This window comes from Passer montanus, unplaced genomic scaffold, assembly GCF_014805655.1.
Source record: "Passer montanus isolate IOZ18808 unplaced genomic scaffold, ASM1480565v1 scaffold5, whole genome shotgun sequence".
Lineage (NCBI taxonomy): Eukaryota > Metazoa > Chordata > Aves > Passeriformes > Passeridae > Passer > Passer montanus.
The window spans coordinates 7,683,856-7,709,586 of NW_024369929.1; the positions used below are offsets into that span (position 1 = coordinate 7,683,856).

A 25,731-nucleotide genomic window follows, 5' to 3' on the forward strand; every position below is an offset into this window, starting at 1 on the left:
ATGCAGCAAAGGTCACAACAGCCGTAAAATAACAGTAATGTAACTACTACAATACATGAGCCACAGTACAGACAATGAGAATGTAATTTTTGAAGCCTATCTTATCAGGGAAAACACTACTAATGAGATAGGTATTTTGCTACAAGGTACATGGTAGTCAGGCTCTGATTAAAAAGACATCCAGAGCTGCCATGTCCACATAAAGTAAAAGACACCAACAGCTGAAGGCAGCACACAGCTCCTGAGAAATGCATGTTTTTAAAGAAGCTAAATGCATATGGTGCAAGGAGAGGTTATTTCTTTCTCTCTTACGATGAACTGGTGGAGCCCGAGATGGATAGATGATTTCTGGATGTGGAGGAGGGTAAACACCAGGAATGACTGGCGGAGGGATGATGTCAGGACGGGCCGGAGGAAGGTCAGGTCTTGCTGGCAGCATAGCAGCTACTGTGCACAGTTTACGATACTCGTCTGAAACATGAAAACATGAGTGCTGTTTTAGACTCTTGCAGCCGGTTCCATTAAATCCAACACTCCCCCTTTTTGCAGTGTTTCAGATTAGCAATAACAAACTTTAAATAATCTGGAAAGCCTATATGTTTTCTTCACAGCAACAACTTTTGCTCTCTGAATTGAGTCATTAATCCACAGAATCTCAACACTACTTGTCAAGAGACTGCCAGTAAAAAGGTAACAGAACTGACATTCTGGACATGGAATTGAACAGTGAGGCAGGGACCTGATCCTAATCTACTTAGTCTTCTTTCAAGCAAAAATCTTTGGTGAACTCAGTGTGAAGTTTACCTAAAGAAGGACTTCTGGATTTGATCCCAAGTTAATTTAATAGAAAGCTTGCCACAGAGTTAGAAAAATACTGAACAGGGAAAAAAGCCCAGTTTCAACTGGGTTTCTTAAAAGTTAACCTCCTAAAACAAAGAAATACAAATATAAGCAATGAAGCAAAACCAATTAGCGAATGAATACACTAACACTATTTCCCTGGGAAAATTAAGTTTGCCAATAAAAGCAGAAACCAAATAAGGTGCAGTCTAAGCAGTGTAGCCAAAGAGAAATCAAGTCAGATGCACATAAATTCATCCTTTTCCAGGTGATGGGAAAATGATCTATTTTGCTGTAAGCACAGTCTATGGTGAGTGTGTTGCATTCTCCTATTCTTTATCTCTATTAGTGGCATCTGCCCTACTGCCCCACTTTTCCTTTTGCCCATGACTCTTTTGTCTTCGGGAAGTGTGGGTTTGGAACTTGCAATGCAAAAAATGCACACAGAGTATCACAATTAAAGACCACATTCCAGCTGACCTAATTCATGTTAACAATTTGTGTGCACACAAGTAATTATCTGTGCAGCCAATATCTTTGAACTTCAAAATTTAAAGTCTGTGGAACAACAGGGAAGAGGAATTATATAATGGGGAAAAAAAAATCTAGATATTAATGAATTCCTGAAACAATATGAAAAACAAGAACAGAAAAATAAAGTAAATGTTGAGAGAACTAAGCTGGATATTTCAGCCTTCAACACTTTCATCGTGTCTGCTTCCACCTGTAAAACACATTAGAAGTTCTTCCTGAACCTCAGAGGATTTGTTAAACAAACATCATAGCCTAAAGTTCTGCTTTTCCTGATTGTGATGTTTGCATTTATTTAATGCTGTTGGATGATCAGTTTGTTTCATGTGTCACTGCATTTCACCCTGTTATTCCTTTTAACCTTTAAATAGTGTCAATGGGAAACCCTCTTACTCCACAAAAACAATTACCGCCATAGTATAAAAAATTACAGTGCAAGCCTTTTTTATTGCAACTTCAATTTCCATGTGTAATTCCTAGCAATTTTGTAGTTACTATTTTGTAGTAGCAACTGGCTCTGCTGCCCACATTTAAAATGCAACTACTCAGTTACATTATGCAGCTAGTGCTCCCCTTTATATTGCAGGAAATTTCCATTTCAGAGTTAAGATGCTTTGGGCCACTGACAGCTCTAAATTCCTTGCCTTGCTTTCTCGGGATATACTACGTAAGGAATATCTGAACTTGATTAAATAATGACAGCAATACCTTAAATGCACGTGAACCTTTTCAAAGAATTTCAAACCACTTTTTAAAAGAGTAATTTATAGTCTCAATTTATATCTCAGGTCAGAAGCAAAACCAAAAAAGTGGCATGTAACCATGATCTGGAAGACCTTGCATGGATTTATGAGTCAGGAAGTCCTGGGTTCTAGCTCCTTCTCCATGACGTCTCAGTCTGCAGCTTTGGCCAAATTACTTTACTTTTCCACCCAGTTTACTCACCAGTTAGATATGAACAATTAGAAAGTATTTGAAGAAAGCAAGAATTGTGTTAAGACAGAAACATTTCTCCTATTTCAGATGGTTATCAATAGAGTGCACTATGTTTTAGCATTGTTCTAGCCAGTTTTGAACTTTTAACATGTTTAAATATCATTAATAAGACAGTGACAGAAAGCCTTCCAACAGTTCTGATTGTAGATTTCTGCTCCAGTATTATGCAGTTTCACTCAAAGGATTAAAAACAAGAATAATAAAAACTCCCTTACATGAACTCTGACAATTTCTTCAGTTACACTGCTATAGTGTTACAGTCCCATTCCTCCATAAACTCTGCACCTCCCTTAACCTCCTCCTATAAATTCTTAAATTTCTTGTATTCTCCTGTTCTAAATGATTTTATTAGGTCTCCAGTCCAAAACAATCTCAAAATCAGCTTCCCTCCAGTCCCTCATGTTTGTTTAACAATCTTCACCATCACCATCTTCTCTCAATTCAAGTGATACATTATCTGAGGATTTCAATACACAAGGAGGCAAAAATGAATCTTGGTAGCAGAGAGAAATCATCTTCTGTGTCAAATTTCAGGAAATATATGGTACCTCAGAAAGCTTGTCACGAGGAAGGAAATCCCTGTTTCCCAATGAAAATGCAGAAGGGTAAGGGATGTATTAAAAGGGTCTAGAGGAAGTAACTTGATCTTGAAGAGGATTTTGAAAACAAATCTGAAGCAGGTAAGGTCAGAATAACTTGACTACAAAACACTAATCAGCAACAAATAATTCTTTCTGTCTGCTTGCCCTCCTGGGGGTCCTGAGCATTCTTCCATATAGGAGGCTTTGCTTGAGCAGGGGAGCTGGACTAAACAATCTGCCAAGGTGCCCTTCAGCCTCAGCATTCTGTGTAGCTCTTTACTGAAAACATTACAGCTAAAAAACCGAAACTACATCACTGCTAACTCAGTGTTGAGCCACGCTGACGAGCTCAGGCGGGTTCGTACCGGTGGATCTGATGGGGCACATTTCGGGAGCGGCGGCGGGGGCGGATGACCAGCAGCGGCCGCTGTCACAGCAGCACTGCATCTTGGACAGGGGCTGCGGCAGCTGGCTGCCACAGCGCCCGTTGCTCAGCGTGGAGTAGCAGAATCCAGGGCGCACGTCTGCCGAGAGAAGGAAATGGATGGGTGACTGTCAGTTCAACGAGAAACGTGGCTTTCACAAAAGGGAAAGGTCCCATTTTTCTGGAGTGATTTGCATTATCAATGGCATAGCCCTTGCAGCACTACAACAATCAGGAAAACAACATAGACAGTATTTGGGCTGCTTTGGACTCAAGAGTAACCTGTGAGTAAGCTGCAGGGAAATATGGTGCAGCAGTGCATTAACGGAGGCAAAAATGCAATAAAAACATATATTCAGCATATAACAACATATGCTTCCATGGCCCTAAAGAAAAATTGCAGGATCATCTTTATTAAAGATCAAATAAGTCTTGATTTGAAAGCAGCGACACACAGCAATAAATTCACAGCATTGCAATTCACAAAGCATTAGTTCATTTTTCATTAGTCATGGCTTCCCCAGCTGAAGTATGTAGTGATTTGACAAGATATAGGCTTGCAGGCAAGAAAGTGCAACACAGTTTTAACTGCTGTTATCACACTGTTTATGGCTTCCTATCTGAAAAGGATCAGCATGTGTTGTACAAAGAATGTCCTGTACTCAGATTTTATATACCCAGCTCTGTGAAATGTTAGAGATAGCTCAGCTTAGAGAAGGACAAGAAAATGTGGATGGGATTTTAAAAAATATCATCAAAAATAATCTTGTGATACCATCTGAAGCTTTGAGGAATTGTTTCACAATATGCCACATCTTGTCAAACTAAATATAAGTTGTAATGTGATTTGACAGTGCATGATAAACCAGACTAAGTTTGTTTCTATAATATATAAAGAGTTGCTGTCAAAATGTAGTGGAAAAAGTTGCAGATGCAGTCTTATAACAGCAGACATCATTCCCTAAAGAAACAGTACCTCAATTATCCAGGGCATGGTGGATTCATCTGTCTAGTGCCAGTGCTTTCCAGAATTCACTAGCTACACAAGTGGATATTAAAAAAAGCAGGGGAGTTTCTTCCTATTTTGAGGAAATTGACATACAGTGATATGTTGTGAGAATCTGTGATAGTTCTGTCTTTTATTAGCTGGAACCCTGAGCATGGATATTACTGACAATACAGCTGCCCTCTATTTCCAAACTTTGTTTAGACCACTCATACTATCACATAATGGAAACCTGAAACAGAGAACGAAAAACCAGGTTTCAGTTCTACTGCTGGTTCTCTATTTTCTCCTGGTGCCCAGCTAAACTGCCACACATATTTACTCCTTCATCTACCCTTTAAAAACCAAATAGAACTCCTTGGAGTTGAAACTGTTCTCCAGTACCCCTGGAGAGATACTCAGTTGTTTGCTGTGATGGTGGGGTGGATGGGAAGAAGGAAGTAATCTAACAGACCTGATCATCATCTTTTGTAATTCATCCTTCTCCATTTTGGTCAGTACCAAGTTTTGAAACATTTCAGAGCAGTAATGGAAAGTAGAAAAGTAATTTACATGGGATCTGCGCAAGTACACAGTGTGCCATGAAGAGATAAGCACACAGCAAACACCTTTATCTACCTACAGTTATAAGAGAATGTCCAAAAGCCACATCATTTTCACAAAAAAAGCCAGAAAGTTTATAAGAAAAATACAAAATCTTTCTGTATTACTGATCAGAAGGTATTATTCTTACTTTTTCCCCCCTTCCTTTTCTGTTCCAAATGGTAAAAACACACAAACCAGGACAAGAACAGCAGGAAATTACCTTTATCTGTTTCATTTCTTAGAATGTATTGCTTTTACTAAAAATTATAATCTTCTGAAAAGGCAAAAAATCACCACAAGAATAAATTTCAATAAAAACGTGTCTCTCAAAAAGAAAAAAATGTAAAAAGAGGTCATCAAAAAGTAACACAGACCAAACAAATTTATGCCAGTTGGAAGTATGGGCTAGCAACTTTCTTCACTGCACTCTTCATGGACTTGGGATGAGATGCCTTGCTCTTGTTTCTGCTCTTCAGCTCTAGGAGATAATATCTCTGCTTTGTCTCTTCTTATTTTTAAGATTTGTAATAATGGAGCTCCTGGTGCATCCTTTGGATATCTGGCCCCAGTGCTGCTGAGCTGGAGTCCCCTAAGGGATACATTTCTCAGAAGCATTTCCTCCTCCCTAACAGAACAGACACATCCAGCTAACACTTTTCACTTAAGACAGGCATGTTGTAATTAAATCAAGATTACATGTTTTGCCCAGCACTAACACAGATCTGGGCTCTGTCCCTGTGAATATGGCAAGAATGAATCTGCAAATTAGACAAGAATCCAAAATATCTGCAGACAATTGATAGTGCTTCCCATTGAGCACATTTTGCCTTGAAGACAAAGCCAAAATGTCAATGATGGCTCATAGTCTGACATATTATTTATCATACCTTGTCACCATTTAAAACTCCAATTTTTTAGCTGAATTACTTCAGCCTACAAATACAGGGGGTAAAAATGCTGAGAAACTGCCCAAATATGACATGGGTGTGAATGTTGGGTAGCCCTGACAGAGCAGTGACCATAAAAAGTAAAAAGCAATTGCAAGTTGTGCATCTCTAGAATTTTTTTTTATGGAACGGAAAATCAATGATTTAACAATCCATAGCAATTTAGAAGCTATTAATCTGAAGCAGCAAAAGCAACTCCCACTGGTATTTTAAGTGTACAGGATCAAATCTACAGGAAAGCTATTGCTGATAATGGAAGAAAAGCAGTTTATTTCTTACAGCCTGCAGAAATTGAATGGCACCATTCAAAATTAATCATAACCCAAACTACTTGCAGATCTCTTGGGAAAGTTAATATTATCCTCTGTGAACTTTGGGATTCTTTCCAATTTTTTCCAAAATGATCTCCTACCAGAAGTATTAAACAGGATGTTGTCTTGGTTCCTAGTGCTGGCACTGTGTAAGAACCATTAAATAAATATGCTAAAACTGAGGAAATAAACCTTTCATTTGATTTTTGCTCAAAATTCAGCACTGGCACTGAAAAAAAAAATTACTGCACAAAAATGAGAAAAAAAAACCCAATTAATTAACTACTAGACCTGCCTCAGAGTAGGGTGTATGCTTCCCAGAAGCATTAACTGCTAACACTGTTCCTTCAGTGCTTTGGCACTGCAGTGGCAATAATTTCTTTCACAAAGCTCTCTGGTTCCCAGTCCAGCATTTGGAAGATGGGTTCTGCTCTATCGCAGTGGAAGCCAGAGAGAACAGCTCTGCCAAATCATCAACGTCATAAAAGCACATAAATATATCCCATACTCAGTTTATCACATTACTTCCTTTAATGACAAAGGCCTGCATTAGGGTTATAACAGTTGGAATGCAAATTTACTTTTCCAAATGAGTGCTGAATATAAAACAGACTAAATTAAAGACAAGCATGAGAGCAACAATACCAAGGAGGCCTTTAAACAAGAAATATGACATAACAGAAAAGCTGCAGTAGAAAAATAAAAGAGGTCTCAAAGAAAAGCAAAAAAAAGAACTATCCTGCAAATGAAAAACTCATTTCAGACTACATATACAGGCATGTGATGTACTTCTACATAAAAGAAGGGTGTCAAGTTCACAAGTTGAAATATGTTTCTGACACATTGTTACCCATTCTTGATATTAATGACTTTTTATAACACCTACTGTCCTATTGTTCACAGGATTCTACTCACCTATGCATTTTAAGCCATCAGGAGCTGTATAAAACCCTGGAGGACACTTGCAGAAGTAACTGCTAACTGTGTTTGAACACTCTCCTCCATCACAAATTCCAGGAATGGTACTACATTCATCAATATCTTTAAGACAAAAAGAGATGCAGAGGCAGGTTAGCTAAATTAGTTTTGGCACAAGAAAAAGTATTTTATAATTAGTAACAATAATCAAATTCAGGGCATAATCAGTAGTTTTGAATTAGTATCTTCCATTAGGCATCTTATAAACAGAATCTTAAAAAAAATTGCATCTGCAAATTCAAAATACAGTATCTGTTACCTGTGAAAGTTTTACTGCTTAATACAGATGGATGAGCATCTTAAAACTGCAGAAATTGACTAATTCTAACAAAACTGTAACTCATCCAGTCTGAATTCGGCATGAAGAAAACTGTGTTGGGACCGGAGTGTGAACTGTGTAATGACCACAATGACCAGGAGCTTAACCATTATCTCCAGCAGTACAGCCTCTCCTGGTAGCACACTGAGGCACTGGTTCAGTACAGACCCACAGGGACATGACTACCTACTGAACTGCCTGTCCTTCTTACTGCTCTAGGGCTTGTCTTGGAAATATCCCACACAGAAGCACTGAGCAGCTAGGTACTGTTTAACTAATGCTATCTGACAGCATTACAGCTCAGACCAAGATGACTGCAGGCAACAGAAATTATCTTCTCTGCCTTTCTCCACTAAATCAATGTGCAGAAGATTCAACAGGTTTCTAGAGTGTAACCAAAATATCTACTGCAGAAGCCAGACAGCATCCATAATTCTCCCTACATTTTGTCAGTGATTTTAAAATAAAGTTTCCATATCATGATTGTCTCCACTAACAAATCTCAATCCATATACTAAATCATCATCATAGATATAATGTAGAAAAATTTTCAAAGTCTGCAGGAAAAAACCCTAACAAATTCTTACAACTCATCATAGCTGCACAGAGGGAACTTGAAGGGTTTCTTCCACAGCTAGTTCATATAATCTACAGCTATGTGAATAACGACCTATGTCAGCCCCAAGTGTTCCTTAATTACCACCAGTAGCCTGCCTGTGATGTGTAGTTACTTTCCCCTTGGTTTCCAGTGACTGTCTTAACAATGCAGCTGTATCTAATTAGCACCGCCCTCATCTCCTAGGAACCTGGAGTTCTGCTGAGCTTAGAAACAGCTCACTCTTTTCCATGGTACCTACAAGAGGAATCAGCCAAACAGAGCAGAAAAGGAGGTTATTCTCAAGACTGATCAATGACATCTGCTTGTCACAGCCATCTACAATCACCCAGTTGCTCTCCTGACAGGGAGCATCCAGCTAGAAATAATGGCATCAGAGGAGTCTACCCAACCTCTCCTCCAGAGATCTACGAAAACAGACACATGACTGTAATAATGATTTCACCAACCACAAAAATTTCTGAGATGAAATACTGCAACACCACCCAACACACCAAGGCAAGGAGTGAATAATACTGTAGTCATTAAAAAGGACTGGAAGAGTTTAATGTAACACATAAATTGGAATTTGGCCCCAACAGATGGGGGAACACCCAAAGTCCCACAGGACCGTTAATGAGCATTTTAGCAAGTAGAAAGGATCTCAGCCCTACTTCTTCTGTGAAGACAGTAATATAAAACCTAACAACTTCTGGTCTCCTAGGTAAAGCGTGGGATGCTGTAATATTTTTGTGGCCCCTTGTCTTTGTAGGAAAGTACTGGAGGGACTGGGATGGCACACATAACCCAAGTTTGCAGACTCAGCCATCCTAATTGGAGAGGGGCCCTGGGTCCCCTGTGCACACATTCTTCCCCAGCATCTTGCTAGTTGTCCTGATGTGGGTCACATTCCTCACTTGGGTGTGTGAGAGGGGTGTGACCTTTTTTTCACTGCTACTTCGAGGATGTTGCCAAAGACTCAAGTCCGAGTTCCCTGGGAGCACTGCTAAGAGACTTCTGGCTTCTGCTCCAAGATTATACATCACAGGAGTCCCACAAGTCTCAGTGACAAAAAATGTGGAAATTGAGTTTTGGTCTGAATAAAGCCCTTAATTAACAGAGAAAAATGCAATTGTAAATGGATCAGATTCAAGCATTTTCTGACTCAAATTCACCAATGTTTATCTTAAAGTCAGTGTTGCCACTGTTTATATAGAGTCCGACCTTTTTAAAGCAAAAGCATCACTCTTTATTTTAGGGTTGAGCCTAACCCAAACAGTATTTCACTATTTATATTAGTGTTGATATCCATATAATCAACATTGTCGTTGTTAAGTACGCAAGTTTTACAAAGGTAAGTATATTTGATATGCTTGCAGACTTAAATGTCACTCCAGGAAAAACTACTCCCCCAGTAATCACAAAAAGTAGAATTTACCTCAGTTGTAGTGCAAATGGAAAAGAAATGTTATATCAGAAAAAGAAATAATGTAGCAGTTAAAATACAGATTTCCACCAGCTATGCTAACAAAGAGAACCTTGGCCAACCCCTCTCCTTTTCCATCTTGTTGATTCTCTACCTGCCCTTGACGATTGCTATTATAATCTTACTTTAATGGAGACCCCCTGAAAAAAACAGTACTATAATTCAGCAGGTAACTCCCAGTTGAACTAAATCATCACTCTCTATTTTAGGGTTGAGCTCTTTATTTTAGGTTTAGTGGCCAAGGAAATGTTACAACTGCTAGAAGTCCTACTTGCTAAATATGAAGCTAAACCAAGCAAACAATCAGATGTTATTCATTATGCATCAGAATTAAGTACAGGTAATTATTGTAAACCAAACAACTCATACTGACTTATAAAATTCAAAAGATAATTTAGAAAGAACAGGACAGATGCGCTGTTGTTACATGATCATGCTTTTAAATGTTGTGTTTCTATCTTATTTCATGCCACTGGTATAAAGGTGGTGCCTTTAATTATTTGAATTATATTAATACTTACACAGCTTTAACTAAAATTGTTTGGTATATACAATGGATGTACTGAAAGTAACTCTCTGTCTGCAGAGATTCAAAAATCAATACGTATGAATTTGAAGGAAAAATTAATCTGATCTTTGCAGCCAGGTGATCACTGCAAAGGGATTTCACAAAAGGGGGAGGAAATTTGTGGCAGGATTTGGGAACACAGCAACCTACACCAGGTTCTTGAGTCAACTTCCTTAATTGTTAGCAAGTGCAGGCTCTTAGGGTGGTCATTGTTTGGGGGTTTTTGTTATTTGGTTGTTGGTTGGTGTTTGTTTTTAAAATGATTCAGCAATTGAAGAATACCATCAAAATGTTTATGAGATGCAGCCTACAGCTCTCAGCTTTTCATGTACTAATACTTAAAAAGGCTCATGTTCAGTCTCTCCTATTCACCACATTCTTGGTACTTCATCCACAGAAGGAAACATTTGCAATGTTGTTCTATTCTAAATGTAGGTTACATTCTGCCAAAATCATTGGCAGACAATATGTAAACCATGCTGTGTACAAGCTCTTCTGAAATTGCTCTCCCTAACCTGCAAATAAATTATAAAGTTTTGCTTAAAATAGCATTTTTTCTTTTGAAAGAGTAATTCATAATTCTTCTAAAATAACTAAAAAGTTTTGAGTGCTTCTTAAAGAGAACTTTACACAAGAAAGCATGGTGAATGCACACCTTTCTCTCACAAATACTTTTATTGTACTGAAATTTGGCATTCCAAAATCACTAGACACTTATGAAACTTGTCTACTCCAGTTAATTTTAGTCTAATTACTGAAAGTAGAATTAGTTGCAAGAGTTTAAACATCATCTGGACTTCACTGTAAATACAAATCGATAATGTGCAACTAACACATTTTAGTACTATGCTCCTTATCTACTCAAAATTCTCTTCAAGGTGACATCTATGCTTGATTATTATATTAGAAAGAAAAAAAACTCTATCAAATCACAGTAAAACAATAGCACGATTCCATAATCACACACTGCAAATCTCCACACTAATATCTAGCACCTGCTGTACCCCCAGGTTAGGATGACTAGTAAGTGAAGATAAAATGTTTGTCCTTCTGTAACATATGCAACTGTAAGGCTGAGTTTAGACCACAATCCAGCAGCCTTCACACAGCAGTGTCAAGCTCTCACTTATGTTAAATAGAGTTCACCTGAGTAGGTAGGAATGTTTGAATCTTCCAGTCATACACACTTTTTGGTCAAAAGATCCACAAAGAAACATGCACCTCAAGCATTTCTAAAGCAACATATCAGTTAGAAAGTATTTTAATGTTTTAATGTTTAATGGTAGATGTACCTTCAAGTTTGAAATGTTACATGAATAAAAAGGCTATAAAAGTTGCAGGGCCAATATTTAACATTCTCTGGTTTGGGAGAAAGCATCCCTATTTGTATTTGTTGTGAATAATGCCACCTGCACGCTCAAGGCAGAAGAAACACTAAGTTTTTTCCAAACTGCTAAACAAAGTTGGTCCCTCAAAAGAAGACACTCCCCCTTCTACTTTCAAAAGAAAGTTCTAGAAGTTCTTACCATCACATTTTTGTGTTACTTCATTAAATTTGTGTCCAGCTGGGCATTTGCACTCAAAAGATCCAACAGTATTAATGCAATTTCCCCCTTGACAGATCCCAGGGATGGCTTGGCATTCATCCACATCTGTGATATAAAAAAGGAAAAAACACCCACTTTAATTTCATTTCTCAAGAACAGCCATAATAATTTGTCTACACAGAAATGAAATATGCCTAAATCCGTTCTTCACCCATCATAATATTATGATACTGCTTGGGAAGACAGACACTAATTTTGTAATTATTCTATGCAAAGTATGATTAAGTACAGTACTCTAAATATTTTCTGCAAGAAATCACATGGTTATTATTGTTACAGACATTAAATATCTAACTGCTATTGCTTTGTTTTTCCAAAACATCTGGGGAATGGTGTGCAGAAAACACAGCCTGCCAGAACTCAAGTTTCTTTGAAGTGTCTAAAAGCTGGTCACCCAAAATCACTTGCCCGCTTGAAAATCTTGGCAACTCCATCCAGTGCTTAGGCCACCAGCATAGAGGAGCAGTTGCAGTGAGCATGGAGGGGGCCTCATGGAGAGGCACAGCAACTGCAGAGTCATTTCTGATGGAAATTATTAACTTGACACTCCAGCGAGATCAGCACCAATGACATTAGACTGTGGTTAGTATTTGACTCAAAAGGTTTTATAGCCATAATTAATGCTTCAGGAGGAATCATTAATGACCTGCTTAGACATACATAAATTTGAGGGGTTTTCCCTATTATTTTTCTTTCTTTGCTTTTCATTTTTTTACCGAGGAAAATGAAACAACACAGATGATATCACAGGCTAGGTAGTAAGCTCAAGACAAACATTTTCAAGAGGCCCCAGTTTGTGGCCTCACAATTATTTTAGCACAACAACATGTGTCGTCACTTAGCTGCAGAAGTGTTGCTATGGCTTAATAACAGCTACAGAAAAGAGGCTAAAGGAGGTGGAGGAGTGGCATTGCAACAGGACACTGGAGAAGTCTGGCTCACAGTCCCCAGGGGCTGCCCTGTCTCTGCTGCTCAGGAATTCCTTCAGGAGAACAGAGCACTCCACTCTCCAATTCCCCCATCTCCTCAGGAGAACCAGCTGCTGCTGCTAAAAACTGGTTGCTTGGGTTCTTGGGCTTCACAGCGACATAGGTTTCGATGCAGGAACACAAACTGAAGGAGACAATGCCTTCAAATATCTCTTTATAAATCCCAGAGAGACCACTGTAGTGTGTCCTCCAGTCTGAAAAGCGAAGTATTATGTCTGCACAAAAGGCTGAAAGGCAATTTTCCTGGGAGCCACAAGTAGGAAGTCTCAGGAATGCCAAGGAGCATATCTGCACCACATGGCAGAGCTCTGTAAAGGTCCCTGGGTGAAGGGATCCAGGGTGGGGGCAGCAGCAGAGCAGAGCTGGCCCTGGGGCAGCTGTGCTGGGAGGGCACAGAACGAGCACAGCCTCAGCAGCCTCGACCCAGCCACACAGCTGCTGGGACTCGAGCTACAGCAATGGGCTGTGCTTTAGCAACAGCAATCAGCCAGACTTCATGGCACTGCACTGACTTAAAAAACCTCAAAAACTAAAGAAAGTCATGCCTCTGAGTCATGACGTCCGTTTCAAAATCCCACCTTTTGGTTTTATTTTTCTTCTTTGTATCTTTAAAAATCTCAGCTGTGATATTAATTTAACTTTCAGCCAAAGTCAAAATTTGGGCAGCGATATTCTATTTACTTTTGCAAATAACCTTGCCCGCCCTCACTATTTCTTTACTTTTCTTTACTTCCCCACACAAAATAATTATTTCTTTTTCTCTTCAGAGAAGCTGGATCTTATTTAACCTGTTTTCCTTTATTTAGATTGAACATGGATGTGAAATCCTTGAAATGTCTTCAGTCTGAATGGATGTTATCTGATTTCAAAAGTATTTAGTACAATTGCATAAAAGATAAAGCTAATATGTGATTCCATAAAAGATCTGTTGAAATTGCAAATGCAATACTTAAGAAGGGAAAACTGGAAAATACAAGTCAAACATATCAGGCCAAAACTGTGTTGGCACCACATACAGATCAGCATCAATGTAGCTGCTTGCTAAGAAATGTGCAGTAAGCAGAAGTATCCTTATTCCAAACTGCACAAACCCATTGGAGAGTTCACTGCAGCTTTCCCATGACACAAACAAGAGGGATATAACTAGGTGTGGCATAACTTCAGGGGTGTGGGCCACATATTTATGAACATAAGCTTTCTAAAGTGTCCAGAACCTCAGTTCACAGATTCCTGCACAATTTAGTCCTGAACTTTACAGAGAGAGGGGGAACAGAATCACTGAGGTCAAAATATGGGCACATCATGCAGTGCACACAACCATGCTGTCTATCTTGAAGTTCATCGTGTCTGTCTGCAGGCACCAGCCATCACTTGGCCTGTGACACAGCATATCTACATCTTTAATGCAATGGAATGCCTTGAAGTCCCTTCATAGGAATTTCATGATTATATAAAATTACTCATAGATTTATAATCTTTATCTTCCCTATTTTCAAAAATATTGTAACTTATTAGAAAACGTTAGACAGATTGAAATAAAGTGGCCCCAAAGATACGGTGCTGGGAATGCATAATCCACATCAGTTTAATACATAGCTGCCCCTGTTAACTTTCTCCTGTTTCCTGTCAGACATCCAGACAATAAAAGAATTTATACAGCTGGAAGTATTAGAATAAAAGCCAAAAGCAGTGTAAGGACTTTCTACGGTAAGGCATGCTCTGAAAGAAGTAAGCAACATCTGGGTGGATTTTATGATTTGAAACAAATGCAAATGCATTTCCAAAATTGTACAAAATATATAACAAGGCATTACAAATGGCACGACAGGCACTTTTTCCAGGTCAAAGCAGTGGAGCTCAAGAGATAAGACACCCAAGATGAATCCAAGTTACACAACTTTTAGCTAAAAAATCTCACACCGGGTAACTGGGGCATTATTGCCACAGATTGATGTTTGCATGTTCTGAGTGCTCTCTGAAACAGAACAAATTCCTCCACAGAATGACCAAGTGGTACACTCAGAAAAACACCATTACAGAACCAAGGGAAAGCACTGCTGGCAGTGAGAAATTCATTAAGATGCTGGCTGCTCTCACATGACCTGAGTTACTAATGTACTCACTTGAACATCAGGCACTCACTGAATCATGAAGTAATGCATCTGACAGTGTTTTTCCATTCTTTACACATATAGCTGAGAATGGCTTAGGACAGGTTATTCACAGCAGTGTAACTCAATTAAGATTAATCCAGTAACGATTTCAGCAGCTTTTGGGGAAGCTTTGCTGGTAACTTACCTTGACAGGCCCCCGTTCGAATGTTTGGAATGAAGCCTCGGCGGCAGGGATGCGGCTGGGCAGGACACATTTCACAGGGATGGCCCCATGCTCTCCCAACAGTCGCACAGCACAGGGTTTTTGTGCACACAATTCCACTGAGCTGGCCCTGGCACATCTGGTTGGTTACCAAAGTGAAGCAAGGGCCGGTCCTGTAATCTGTGCCAAAAACAGGAAACCTGATCAGTAGTGTTTCACAATAGAAACACACAACAAAACTCTTGATAAAGCAAAACAACAGCACATTTAGGCAATTATTTTTCACACAAATTGCCCACCAACCCAACAATTTATGTTTGAAGTGTTCTATAGAGGATTTTTTTCTCTCCCTTTAATACAAGTCCACTGAAAACAAACTGTAACTATTTTACCAGGAATGTTACATCTGTAAGTCCCCTTCGCTGCTTCATTTAATCACTCATAATATTCTTTCAAGGGTCTTTTCATCAGTTTCTTTTAGATATTCAGTACATTATTTAAAAGACTACTGATAATAGAGGTAGGGTATGTTTATTTCCACAAAATGGATGGCTCTTCTCAATGAGGCTCAAGGGAAGCGAATACAGACTACAGGAAGTTTTCTGAGGACAGTTTTCACTGCTATTCAGGCATATGCTGTACCAGATATGTGGGCAAGCTTTGCCTACAGCTGAATGGAGGGCATGTGGAACACATCTGCTTTGATTTGTTTATGGTAGGACAGGCCACAGCCAACAGACAGAATCGAACTAAGATATTAATAAAAAAACATTAGGCTTCATTTTGTTCCATCCTCCAAGGGCAAAAACCAAACAGTGGTAGTGCCAACTCCTGCTGTCCCTGGACATCCAGGGGACACGTTCCAGTTAATTCTTTGCAAGCAACTCTAAAATGCGTTTTTTGTTATGGTGCACCAGGACAGAGTCCAGCATCCTGTAAGCACAGCCACCAAATTATGAACCTGTTGTTTCTTTGTAATGAAGTAGTTACCAGGTCCTGCAGCCAAGGTCACTAAGTAATCCATATTGCCTCAGAGTCATGTCATTATAAATTGCTCCAATTTTCATGCCACATCCAAACTTTGTTAACAGCAATATGTTTTCACTAAACCATTGTTAAAAAGTGTTAAATAGGGCAGAAATGAGAATGGATGTCTTTCCCATCTGCTCCATCTCCCCACATGAGATTTACCCTGAAGCCTATCATTTAATAAGTCTTCATGCCAACCAGAGATGGTGTGTCCATATGCTGTAGTTCTAATTCATCAAGCTATTCTGATTCAATTAATAAAATGGCTTACAGAAATCCTGTAAGGCAAACAATAATGCTATATTGCTGCTGTTATCTTCATCTATTAACATGATGGTATCAGAAAGGATATTGAGTTAGATTGAAGGACTTTGATGAACTCATACTGACACTAAATACCATTTATTCTTCATTAACTATGTATCACTCCAATAAGTGCCATTCTATCTTCTGTCTGTTTAACACACCTATAATCACTCAGATAACCTCTCTTCCTTTTAAAATACTGGATCAACAGAATTTTTCTTTCAGCTTCTAGAAATTTCTTGTATTTCCAGCTCCATGGTGAATTAACCTGTAAGAACCCACTGGCTATTTTCAGGCTCTCTGGTTAGCTGGACCAGCTGTATAAAAATACTTAAATCCAATTCCTGCTATTTAATTTCAGCCTTGAAGTCTATCAGACTTCAAGTATAAAATTCCTGTCCTATCCCCTTCAAACAGTAGAGTTACATTTACCAAACACTCCTCCCACCCTTCTCTAGCAATTCCCTCAGTCTCATCATGAAACGAGTCAGAATCTCTGCTATTTCTCTTGCCCTTGATAAATTAATTCCTTATCATCATCTTAACTTTCTTTGGCTTGCTATTTCTTATTGTGTCCCCTCATTTCCCATATGAATTTTCCACACTACAGCTTCTATTAAGTTTTTCCCTAAGTTAATACAAATAAATCATGATCAATTATACCTAAGAAATAAAAAAATATTTCCCAGATTGATTTTTCATCCTTGACCAAAATAAGAATAAGGGCTTTAACCTGTGCAAAACTCTCAATGTTATAACTCCAAATATTAAAACAAGAGACAACAATTTCTTTAGAAATGCCATAGTTTTGTGTTGGCAGCAGGAAATCTTCCGAGTACCTCCCAGAATGAAATCCCCCATTGTAGATTGTCCCTCTGCCATTTATATATAGATGGGTTAGAAAGGAGTCATTTTGTTCTCCGTCGCAGTGGGAGCACGCGTCAGACAGTAGTGAATAACTCATCTTGTGTTTTATGGTAGGATATGAATGGATCAGCATTTACAATTGTTTGCTTTCAAGCTATAAATGACTTAGCAGCGGCTAATATGCCTTAGAAATATGGTGAACCCAATGAAGTTAACTTCATAATCATGCAAATCGTTCCACAAGGTCTCAGTAACAAGACGTGGGTCGAATATGCACTCAAACCAAGCAAGTCCAGCTCCTATTTGTTATTAATCAAGTCCATAACACTTCATATGTAGAATTACAGACTCAATTTTCACCAAATACTTGGCCTTGATAAATTTTATTTCTGATACTCAGTTTTCTTCCAAATACAGCTTCCCTTCTATTTTCTCAAATACAGTCTCTGACATTTTCATAACTAAAATTTTTTCTTCTCTATTCTTAATGGAAAATTCTAAAAGTCAAAAAATCCATATGAAAAAGATCATTTGAATGTACATGCTGGCCTAAGGCCACAGAGAAATCCACATACCAATTAATTCTTTTTGTGGAGGACAAATTAAAAAAAAAATTAAAATTGAAGTGTTTAAAAATGTGAGTTTAAGATTTTTTTACTTATTACAGGATGAAGGCCTACAAGAAGAAAATGGGATACTACTAACACTGACATAATGAGAAGAGGATATGAGCTTAAAACCCCAATCCTTATTTTGTAGCATCCAAGTTTCTTTATACACTCATGTCATTTGTGATTATTCAAACTACTTCAATAAGTAAAGCTCAAACACAAGGTACCAGCGACCAGTCAGGACCTGGAAAGAGAGAAAGAAGGACAATATATCCAGAAAAGCTATTACACAATTTGTATGTGTTGGGTTTTTTTCCTCAAGGATAACTTCAACTGAAGAATGTTGAGGCTTGTAATGATTTTAGTAAAATGATTTAAGATGTGTGACTGGTAATTCAAATCTTTTGAGTCACTTCTAATGCAGATTTCAGCAGGTGCAAGCAGCCCTCAGTAAGGCAGTAGTCACCATTCTCTAACAATTTTATCCGCTTCTTTACATACTTAGCTATTTTGATAAGGAATAATTCCACAGGGAGCTTCAGACAGCTCAGAAGATGGTAGAAACCACATTAAGTTCATATACTGTCAAGAAGAGCAAGAGGGCAATAGAATGACACTGGTTTATACCACTCAACAATTCAGCTTATTAATTCCAGGAAAGAATCAAGTTGCATTTTGATCTAGAGCTCATTCCTGTTTCTGTCAGAACCATCACATAATTTTAGTTATCTCCTCAAAAGATCCTTCATATTCTTCAAAGCAGCAGAGAGGCTGCTGAAATACGTAGTCCTGGCAGGCTTTGATCAAAATCAAGCACATCAATAAGTAATGATAATTGTTCCAAGTAATTCTGGACAGCACCAAAAAGACTGCGAGCATCAGGATAGTGCAAGACTTCTGCACCAGGCATACACATCTTAAACTCCTAGTTCACAATAACTTCTGCTTAGTTATCGCACAATATATTTTGTAATGTAAAAATAAAGTTAAAAATGTTGTGAACAAAAGGAACCCGGATTAAACAATTATGCTAGTGCAAGGAGGCTGGATAAATATGGTCCCTTTATCCCCTAGGATTCACTATAAATATCCTAAAAGGAGTCTTGATGTTTCAAATTAACAGCCTGATTTTGCAAACTGATAACCACCTGTTAAGGGAGGTTGACAGACTCCTTCACCTCTCTTAAAATAAATGAAAATTGAATGAGTCCAAAGGTCAAAGCATGAGACTGTAGCAAGCCAGCATTTATCTGATAATGATCAAGATCTCATTACAGAACACAGGAAAATGCCACCTCTTGCCATCACAGAAAAATGGCTAATGATAAAATGAGTGGTGTTTTTCCAGCTCTCCACACACAGCACACACCCTTCACACAGTACCTCAGGCTGCAGCGCTGCCTGAGCAGCAAACCCAGCTCCTCTGGGCTGTTAGCACCTCACAGAGGAGAATTCAGCATGAACCCCCAAACACAGCCAAGGGTGCTGGGCAACTGAAACTCCCCTCGGCAACACAAACCAGCACTTCCCTTTCTTGAGGACAGGGAGAAAGGGAAAGGGAAAGAAAGGACTATTCCATTATCATACAAATAATGAAAGGTCAGAAAGGGCTCTAAGGCAAGTGAATTACCTTAAAGCTGATCATTAGTACAACTTATTTTCCTGCCTAGCAGCACTTTTGTTTCTGCTGTTTGAAGCCTTGTTTGGGTTTTTTCACCAGCTGGGGATAAAACAGGGACATTGGAAGAGAGACAGCACAGGGCAGAAACACCATCTCATCTCTGCACAGCAGCTCAGCACTGCCCAGGTGTGACCCACTGCACTTGGCAGCCTGTTCCACTGCTCAGCCACATGTCAGGAAAGGGAGTCACAGTCACTTGTAGCTGAGAATGCTCCTTTGGAACCTGATCCCACACAGCCAAAGAATACACAAACAACTATATTGTCCATGGAAAAATACAGTGTCCATCAATGTACATTTCACCGTACTTCAGTCATTTCACTCTCTTCAGAGAAGGTAGAAAACACTTGAAGATGATGGAGAAAACTATAATGTGCCTCATTTCTGAAGGCAGGATGTGCTGTGTCTGAAATGAGAGCTTTCGCAATAAAATTTGAAGAATAAGAGAGTCTTAGCACTGACAGAAGAAAACAGCATGACCAAGCTGACTGTAGCAGTGAGCATCACCATAGTACAGAGGTACAGAGCACAAAAGTTTAGTACTTCAGGCTTAATTTCAAAATCAAAATGATTCTAGGTATTTGCAGACATACTAAAATCTCCTGATTTTAGAGGACAGAGAGAGAAACTAAAGGCTCTAGATACATGACCCTCATAAAAAATTAATGTAAACCTCTGCGTGTCACGGTACAAAGAAAATAGGGAAGAGCAACAAGCTTGTAATTCACCATCTTCACTTGCAAAATTTTCCTGTCAGTCACTTGTAGACTTGAAATTACATTGATCATGAAATTATATTTTGCATACAAGATCTTACAACTTTTAACTTCTGATCAGAAAAGTGAAGAATGACCATGCTCAGGATGACCATGGGATAACTATCATTTACTTCCATTTTTTCTAATAGGGGACAGCCTCACATCTCAATTCACAGACCAAATCAAGACCAGACCCTGACACATTCCCAAGTTAGTTCAATAAACTGACTTCCAACTATTTAAAAACTCAGACACAATAATGCTCTGTCCACAGGTGACACTGAAAGGCCAGTTGATAAATGCATCCAATCACAACACACTTTTCTTTCCACACAGACCATTTTCTTAAATAATTACTCACTGTTAAGCACTCCCTGTCCTCTCCTCCCCCCAGCCAGACACCATTACTCACCCCAGTCAGATCCCAATGTGTCATCATTGGAAAGTACATGGCAAAGATATCAGAGGGTGTTCAGAAGGAAAGAAAACAAAACTCTGTAAATATTTAAAAACTTATTTCCTATGATGTCTGACACTTCTTACCAATGAGGTTTGGTAGGTTTGGACGTGGTATGTGAAGAAATTATCACCATGCCACTTCTGTCTGCTCCCTTCCAGTGCCAGAGATCGTTTCACATATAAGCAAGACCATTTCCCAGCTGCTTCAGTGCACAGCACAGCACTGAGCTCAAATAGCTGAGATTTAACACTGGCTAAGATGTCACTGGAACTAGGGACTCAGAGTGCAACCATTCAGGCACTGTTTCTGGCAGGGATATAAACCTGGCAGCAGAAATGTCTCAAACTACTACAGCTGTGCTGCGGACAGATCACAGCTCCAAGTTGCTTCTCATTATTTTCACAAGAATAAAAAATATCCAAGGAAGCATATCTAACACTGGTACCATAATTCTTTATTCTGTATTAGGCAGCCAAAAAGTTAGTTACTGCCTCATACAACCCAACCCCAGGAATATTACCCTTTAATTAATGAATCTGATGACCCCATTTCTTCATGTCTTCCTCACCTTTGCTTGCTGCAAATTGTTCTCATATATTGACTTGCTGGCACACTTCAGCTTAAATTTATTTTCCATTCCGTAAGCTGCTTCACAAATCCATTTCTGCACAGACGTGTTTAACACATCTATCTAGCAAATATTATCTAGTCTTCCTAGGATACTGGTTAAAGAACAGGACTTTGAAATAACAGCTTACTAATAATATGAGACTAACATTATCACTTACATTTGATGCAAAGAAAAATTCAGGCTGACTATTTTATAAAGTATGTTGGCAATCTATTTTCCAGAACAAATATACAACTATTTTTATGCCAATTTTGTTCTTGCAACTGACCCAGTTCTCGAAGTCTGTAGCTGAAAAGTAATAACATTTCAGTAATAAAATAAAAAAATAGTGTTCAAAAATTATTATTACAGAATTGGAGTGATTTGTTGCACACATTTTAATCCAACATGCAGACTAAGCATTTCACCAAAATCAAAGCCTTAGCTCTGTTGTTCCCAATTATGTGCAGCAGCAATCCAAATACAGAAAATTGTTACCACATTTTATTCTTTCCATGATGAAGAAAACAGTAAGCAATGCAGCTAAATGTAGAATAACTTCTCATTTCTGAAGTCAGTTACCTGACAAACTCTAGCCTACCCTGCTTTGCTGTATAAGCTGCAAAGGACCATGTCTTTGTAGATTTTAATTTTTTCAATATCTTTCACAGGCTAACAACAATTAAATAAAATTCTGACTTTACTTTCTCTCCCTTTCTGCTAAAACGTAACTAGCTTTGGTGACATATTTATTGTCAAGACCAGATGATTATTAAGGAGAATGGATTCTACTACAGAACTTTGCAAGTTTCACTTAAAAAGAACAAGTTGACTGAAGTTTATCACTATTTCTTCAAAAGTATTCTCAGGAGTGCCACTTTAGAGAAAGTCTCTTTACATACCACTAAGTATAAACCATTAACTAGCATGGTAAAGACAAAGCTAGTAGATGAGCTCTGGGTATTTTTTTTTCTCTTTGGCTTCAAACTGACTAAGGTAACTAAGACTATCCAAACGTAGTGCAAACTGTTTAAGAAAATTAGACCCTAATGACTTACAGAATATTACACAGAGTGGCATCCAAAGAGAGGGAAAATGCTTTCAGACAATGCAATGTACAATTTAAAGAGGAAGTGCTCACATTTACAAAGGAAATAGAGTGGTACAATACACCAGAATTAACCTTTTCTTTTCTAAAATCTAAATGGCCCTCTGCAGTGCCATGAAACAAAATGTAATTACAGAGCACTGGAATAGAACTCAGTCCAGAACTGAAAGCTGGTTATAAATAAAAAGGGGAGACGGGGGAAGAGAGAGAACTGATTTTCAGTGCTCAAGCTGAAACACAGCAGGAGTAAACATACAGCAGGAATGGAGAAAAGTCGACCTGCTTTCAGTGTAGGAAGGCAGTAAGTGTAATTATGATGGTTTGAGTGTTGCAATGATATGGTAACTTAATGATACATACACAAATAGCTTTTTTGGTCCTAACAGAATCCTGAACTTTTGGCAGCTTTTTAACAAGGTGATTAGAACAATCAATATGTTTTACTCCTGTATAACAGGAATCATCAAACTTGTCTGAAGCAAGCTCCCTCTTTCCCATAATCCAAAAAGACCAGCACTCCTGAGAAATTATAATGGTGGAAACCTTCCACTGAATGCAAGGAAGGGGCAAACAGATTGTATCCTTGTAAAGACTCTTCTCCACATGGCAGACAGCTCCCTGGCCAAATTTCTTCAACCAGACATTCACTCAGGTTTTTGTATTCTCATATATATGTATTTTTGTGATATGATCTTAGTGATGACAGACTTGATATGATGTAAATAATTTATTTTTATTTTACTAGCCTAAAGACTTTGGAATAACTTATACTATTCTTCCTGTGTAAGGCTGTAACACAGAGTTTTATATTTTATACAGCCAGCTAAAAAGACCGGAAAAATATTTGGAAAACAGTGACAACACAGAGTATTTGGTTTTTACAGAAATATTTTAACAATTATTTCACTTCATGGTTGCACAATAACCCACAAAAAATCTCAGCATTAAAAATGTAAGTCAATAGCATACAAGAATTGCTTCAGACACTAATACCTCTCCTCTAACTCTATGGTGAAACACATCAACTACCTAATTGAAATAACATGCAACCCTCTGTGTTACAGGATCAGATTCCTTCCTCAATGAAACTGTGGCATCACTCTGTGTATACACCAGTGTAATCATGACCAAAATCTGGATAATTTTGCATAGCCACATATATGGGATTTGCATTAAGACTGTGATCCAAAAATAAACAAAGCAATAACATGCACTATTTAACTCGGAATAATCCTGAGGTGTCTCTGTTGAAATGTTATAGAATACATACCATAACTCTGGAATTATCACATGTATTCACTTTCTATTACTAGAAGTAAAAAACCAGGAAGGTAAATTATCCCGTCTTGATTTACCAGTTTTCAAGTAAGCAAGTGTAATTTTATTAAATATATATTATACCCACCAATATGAAGTACATGAAATGCTAATACATGTGCTTCATTACTCATATTATTGTTTAAGGCTTTCTGTCATTCCTGTCTTCATTGACCACTTGGTTGAAGGAGCCTTCTCTTTGCTTAGTACTAATGGGTGGATGTCCCCCAGCGTCAGTAAAGGACCACCTCAAGTGACTGAGGACCCTAACATCTTTAATCTAAGATTACAGAAAATATTTGTGACAATTGTCAATTAAAGCCTTTGTAAAATCACATCAAAATTCTGATTTTCCCAAGCAGTGAGAGAGTACAGAATAATAGTATCTTAAAATGGGAAGGATGGGGAGGGGAAGGGATATTAATCCACAGACAATTCTCAAACTGAGGGCTGAGCTCTCTTCTTACTTGCATGCAGCAGGAGAGAAGAGCAAAAGGTCTTTACTGACTCCCTGACTCCTGTTAGTGATGTAATGAAGAGCACTTTTTGGTTCTTTAACGTAAGTTAGTAATTAGTTGAGAAGAACTGCAAGTTATTCTAAAAGACTTTTAATTACCATGAATACTCCAGATAATATTGGAAAAGTTTCATACATTTACTGAAAGTGTAAGCAACTCCACATTCTTAGCGTATTGTTTAACAGTTTCTAAGTTTTTAATAGCAGCTGTGCTGATGCCTTTGGCCTTTTCTCACTCATCACACTTGCTCTGTATACACTATTTTAGTCTAACAGATATTGCAAATCTATTTTTACCTCAGCACTGGAAACTGGCATCTCTTCTACTTGTTGAAGGGAATGTCAGGTCCTAAGTTTTCATTTGCCTCCACATGTGGGACAAATCATTAAAACTTGGAAAGAGTCACCAAGTGTCTTCAACAGGAACATTCAAGATCTAGGACTACAATCCTAGCAGTTTTTTCTTTCCTCTCTGTTAGATAGAACTGCTTGGTTTTGTGGGTGCCCAGCCATGACATCCAGCATGAAGCCCAGGTCCCAGTTACAAGGGAAAGGTTAGACTCACTGACTTTGATGAAAGAACAATCATTCAGTGGGGGAATGCCACTGCCTTTGGCTGCATGAACACTCCCTCACACAGAAAACAGCCAGTGTCTGGGGGGTGTTGGGGAAGAGAGACCCACCCAGCTTCAGAGGCCTCTTGTCAATAGCTGGGCCACAGTGGTTCAACCAAAAGCAAAACACCCCAGTTGCATTTTACTAATTACGTACTTAGAAGGAATAGCATGAGAATCCTGGAAACTGCCATGTGTACTGAATGGTCCCTTACACTGATCACCATTTTGAATAATTTCTCATTTATTTTAGAAAACAAGGTTTCTCTCACCTTCATGCTGCATAAATCCCATCAAAGCTGATGGGTTTTTTTCCCATGACAATCACTGAAATTTATCTGTGTAAATGCACACAACATCTGGGATTAATGGTTTCAAATAATGGAGGTCCTGAAGTGGCCCAGAGCATACATGAGAGCCAGTAAGAACTAGGTAACTAATTTTTCTTTGGGGGATGTGGGAGAAAGGAATCAGGGGTTCAGCAAATAAGCCAGGTGTCTGTGAATAACTAAGTAGTGTACTGAGGGGACAAAAAAGGTCTGCCTGTTCTTTGTAGACTACCACACACTAATGCCCAAAATGGGAGATCCCAGTTGAAGAAGAGGGATGGTTACATATGTACATATATTCACCCACACTTGCACTTCTTTTATCCTCCTCCATTCAGGGTACATATTCAAGCCGAAGTTTTGTTACACTCTGACTACACAGAGATGCTCCAAAAGATAAGCAAATACTCAACACAATAGGAATCACTCAGATTTAGGTCAGCAA

At 38.5% G+C, this 25,731-nt stretch overlaps 1 protein-coding gene across 4 annotated transcripts in view; it reads right to left on the bottom strand.

Annotated features, from left to right (window-relative positions):
• The window catches only part of FBN1 (fibrillin 1), a 143,132-nt gene that overhangs the window by 77,855 nt on the left and 39,546 nt on the right, over nt 1–25,731 (bottom strand). For all 4 annotated transcript variants that reach the window (XM_039723288.1, XM_039723287.1, XM_039723289.1 and 1 more), the window contains 5 exons: nt 15,062–15,259; nt 11,694–11,819; nt 7,137–7,262; nt 3,314–3,472; nt 313–471 (listed from right to left, as the gene is read on the bottom strand). In XM_039723288.1, the coding sequence (XP_039579222.1) occupies nt 313–471; nt 3,314–3,472; nt 7,137–7,262; nt 11,694–11,819; nt 15,062–15,259 (768 nt within the window). The remainder of the gene's footprint in view (nt 1–312; nt 472–3,313; nt 3,473–7,136; nt 7,263–11,693; nt 11,820–15,061; nt 15,260–25,731) is intronic.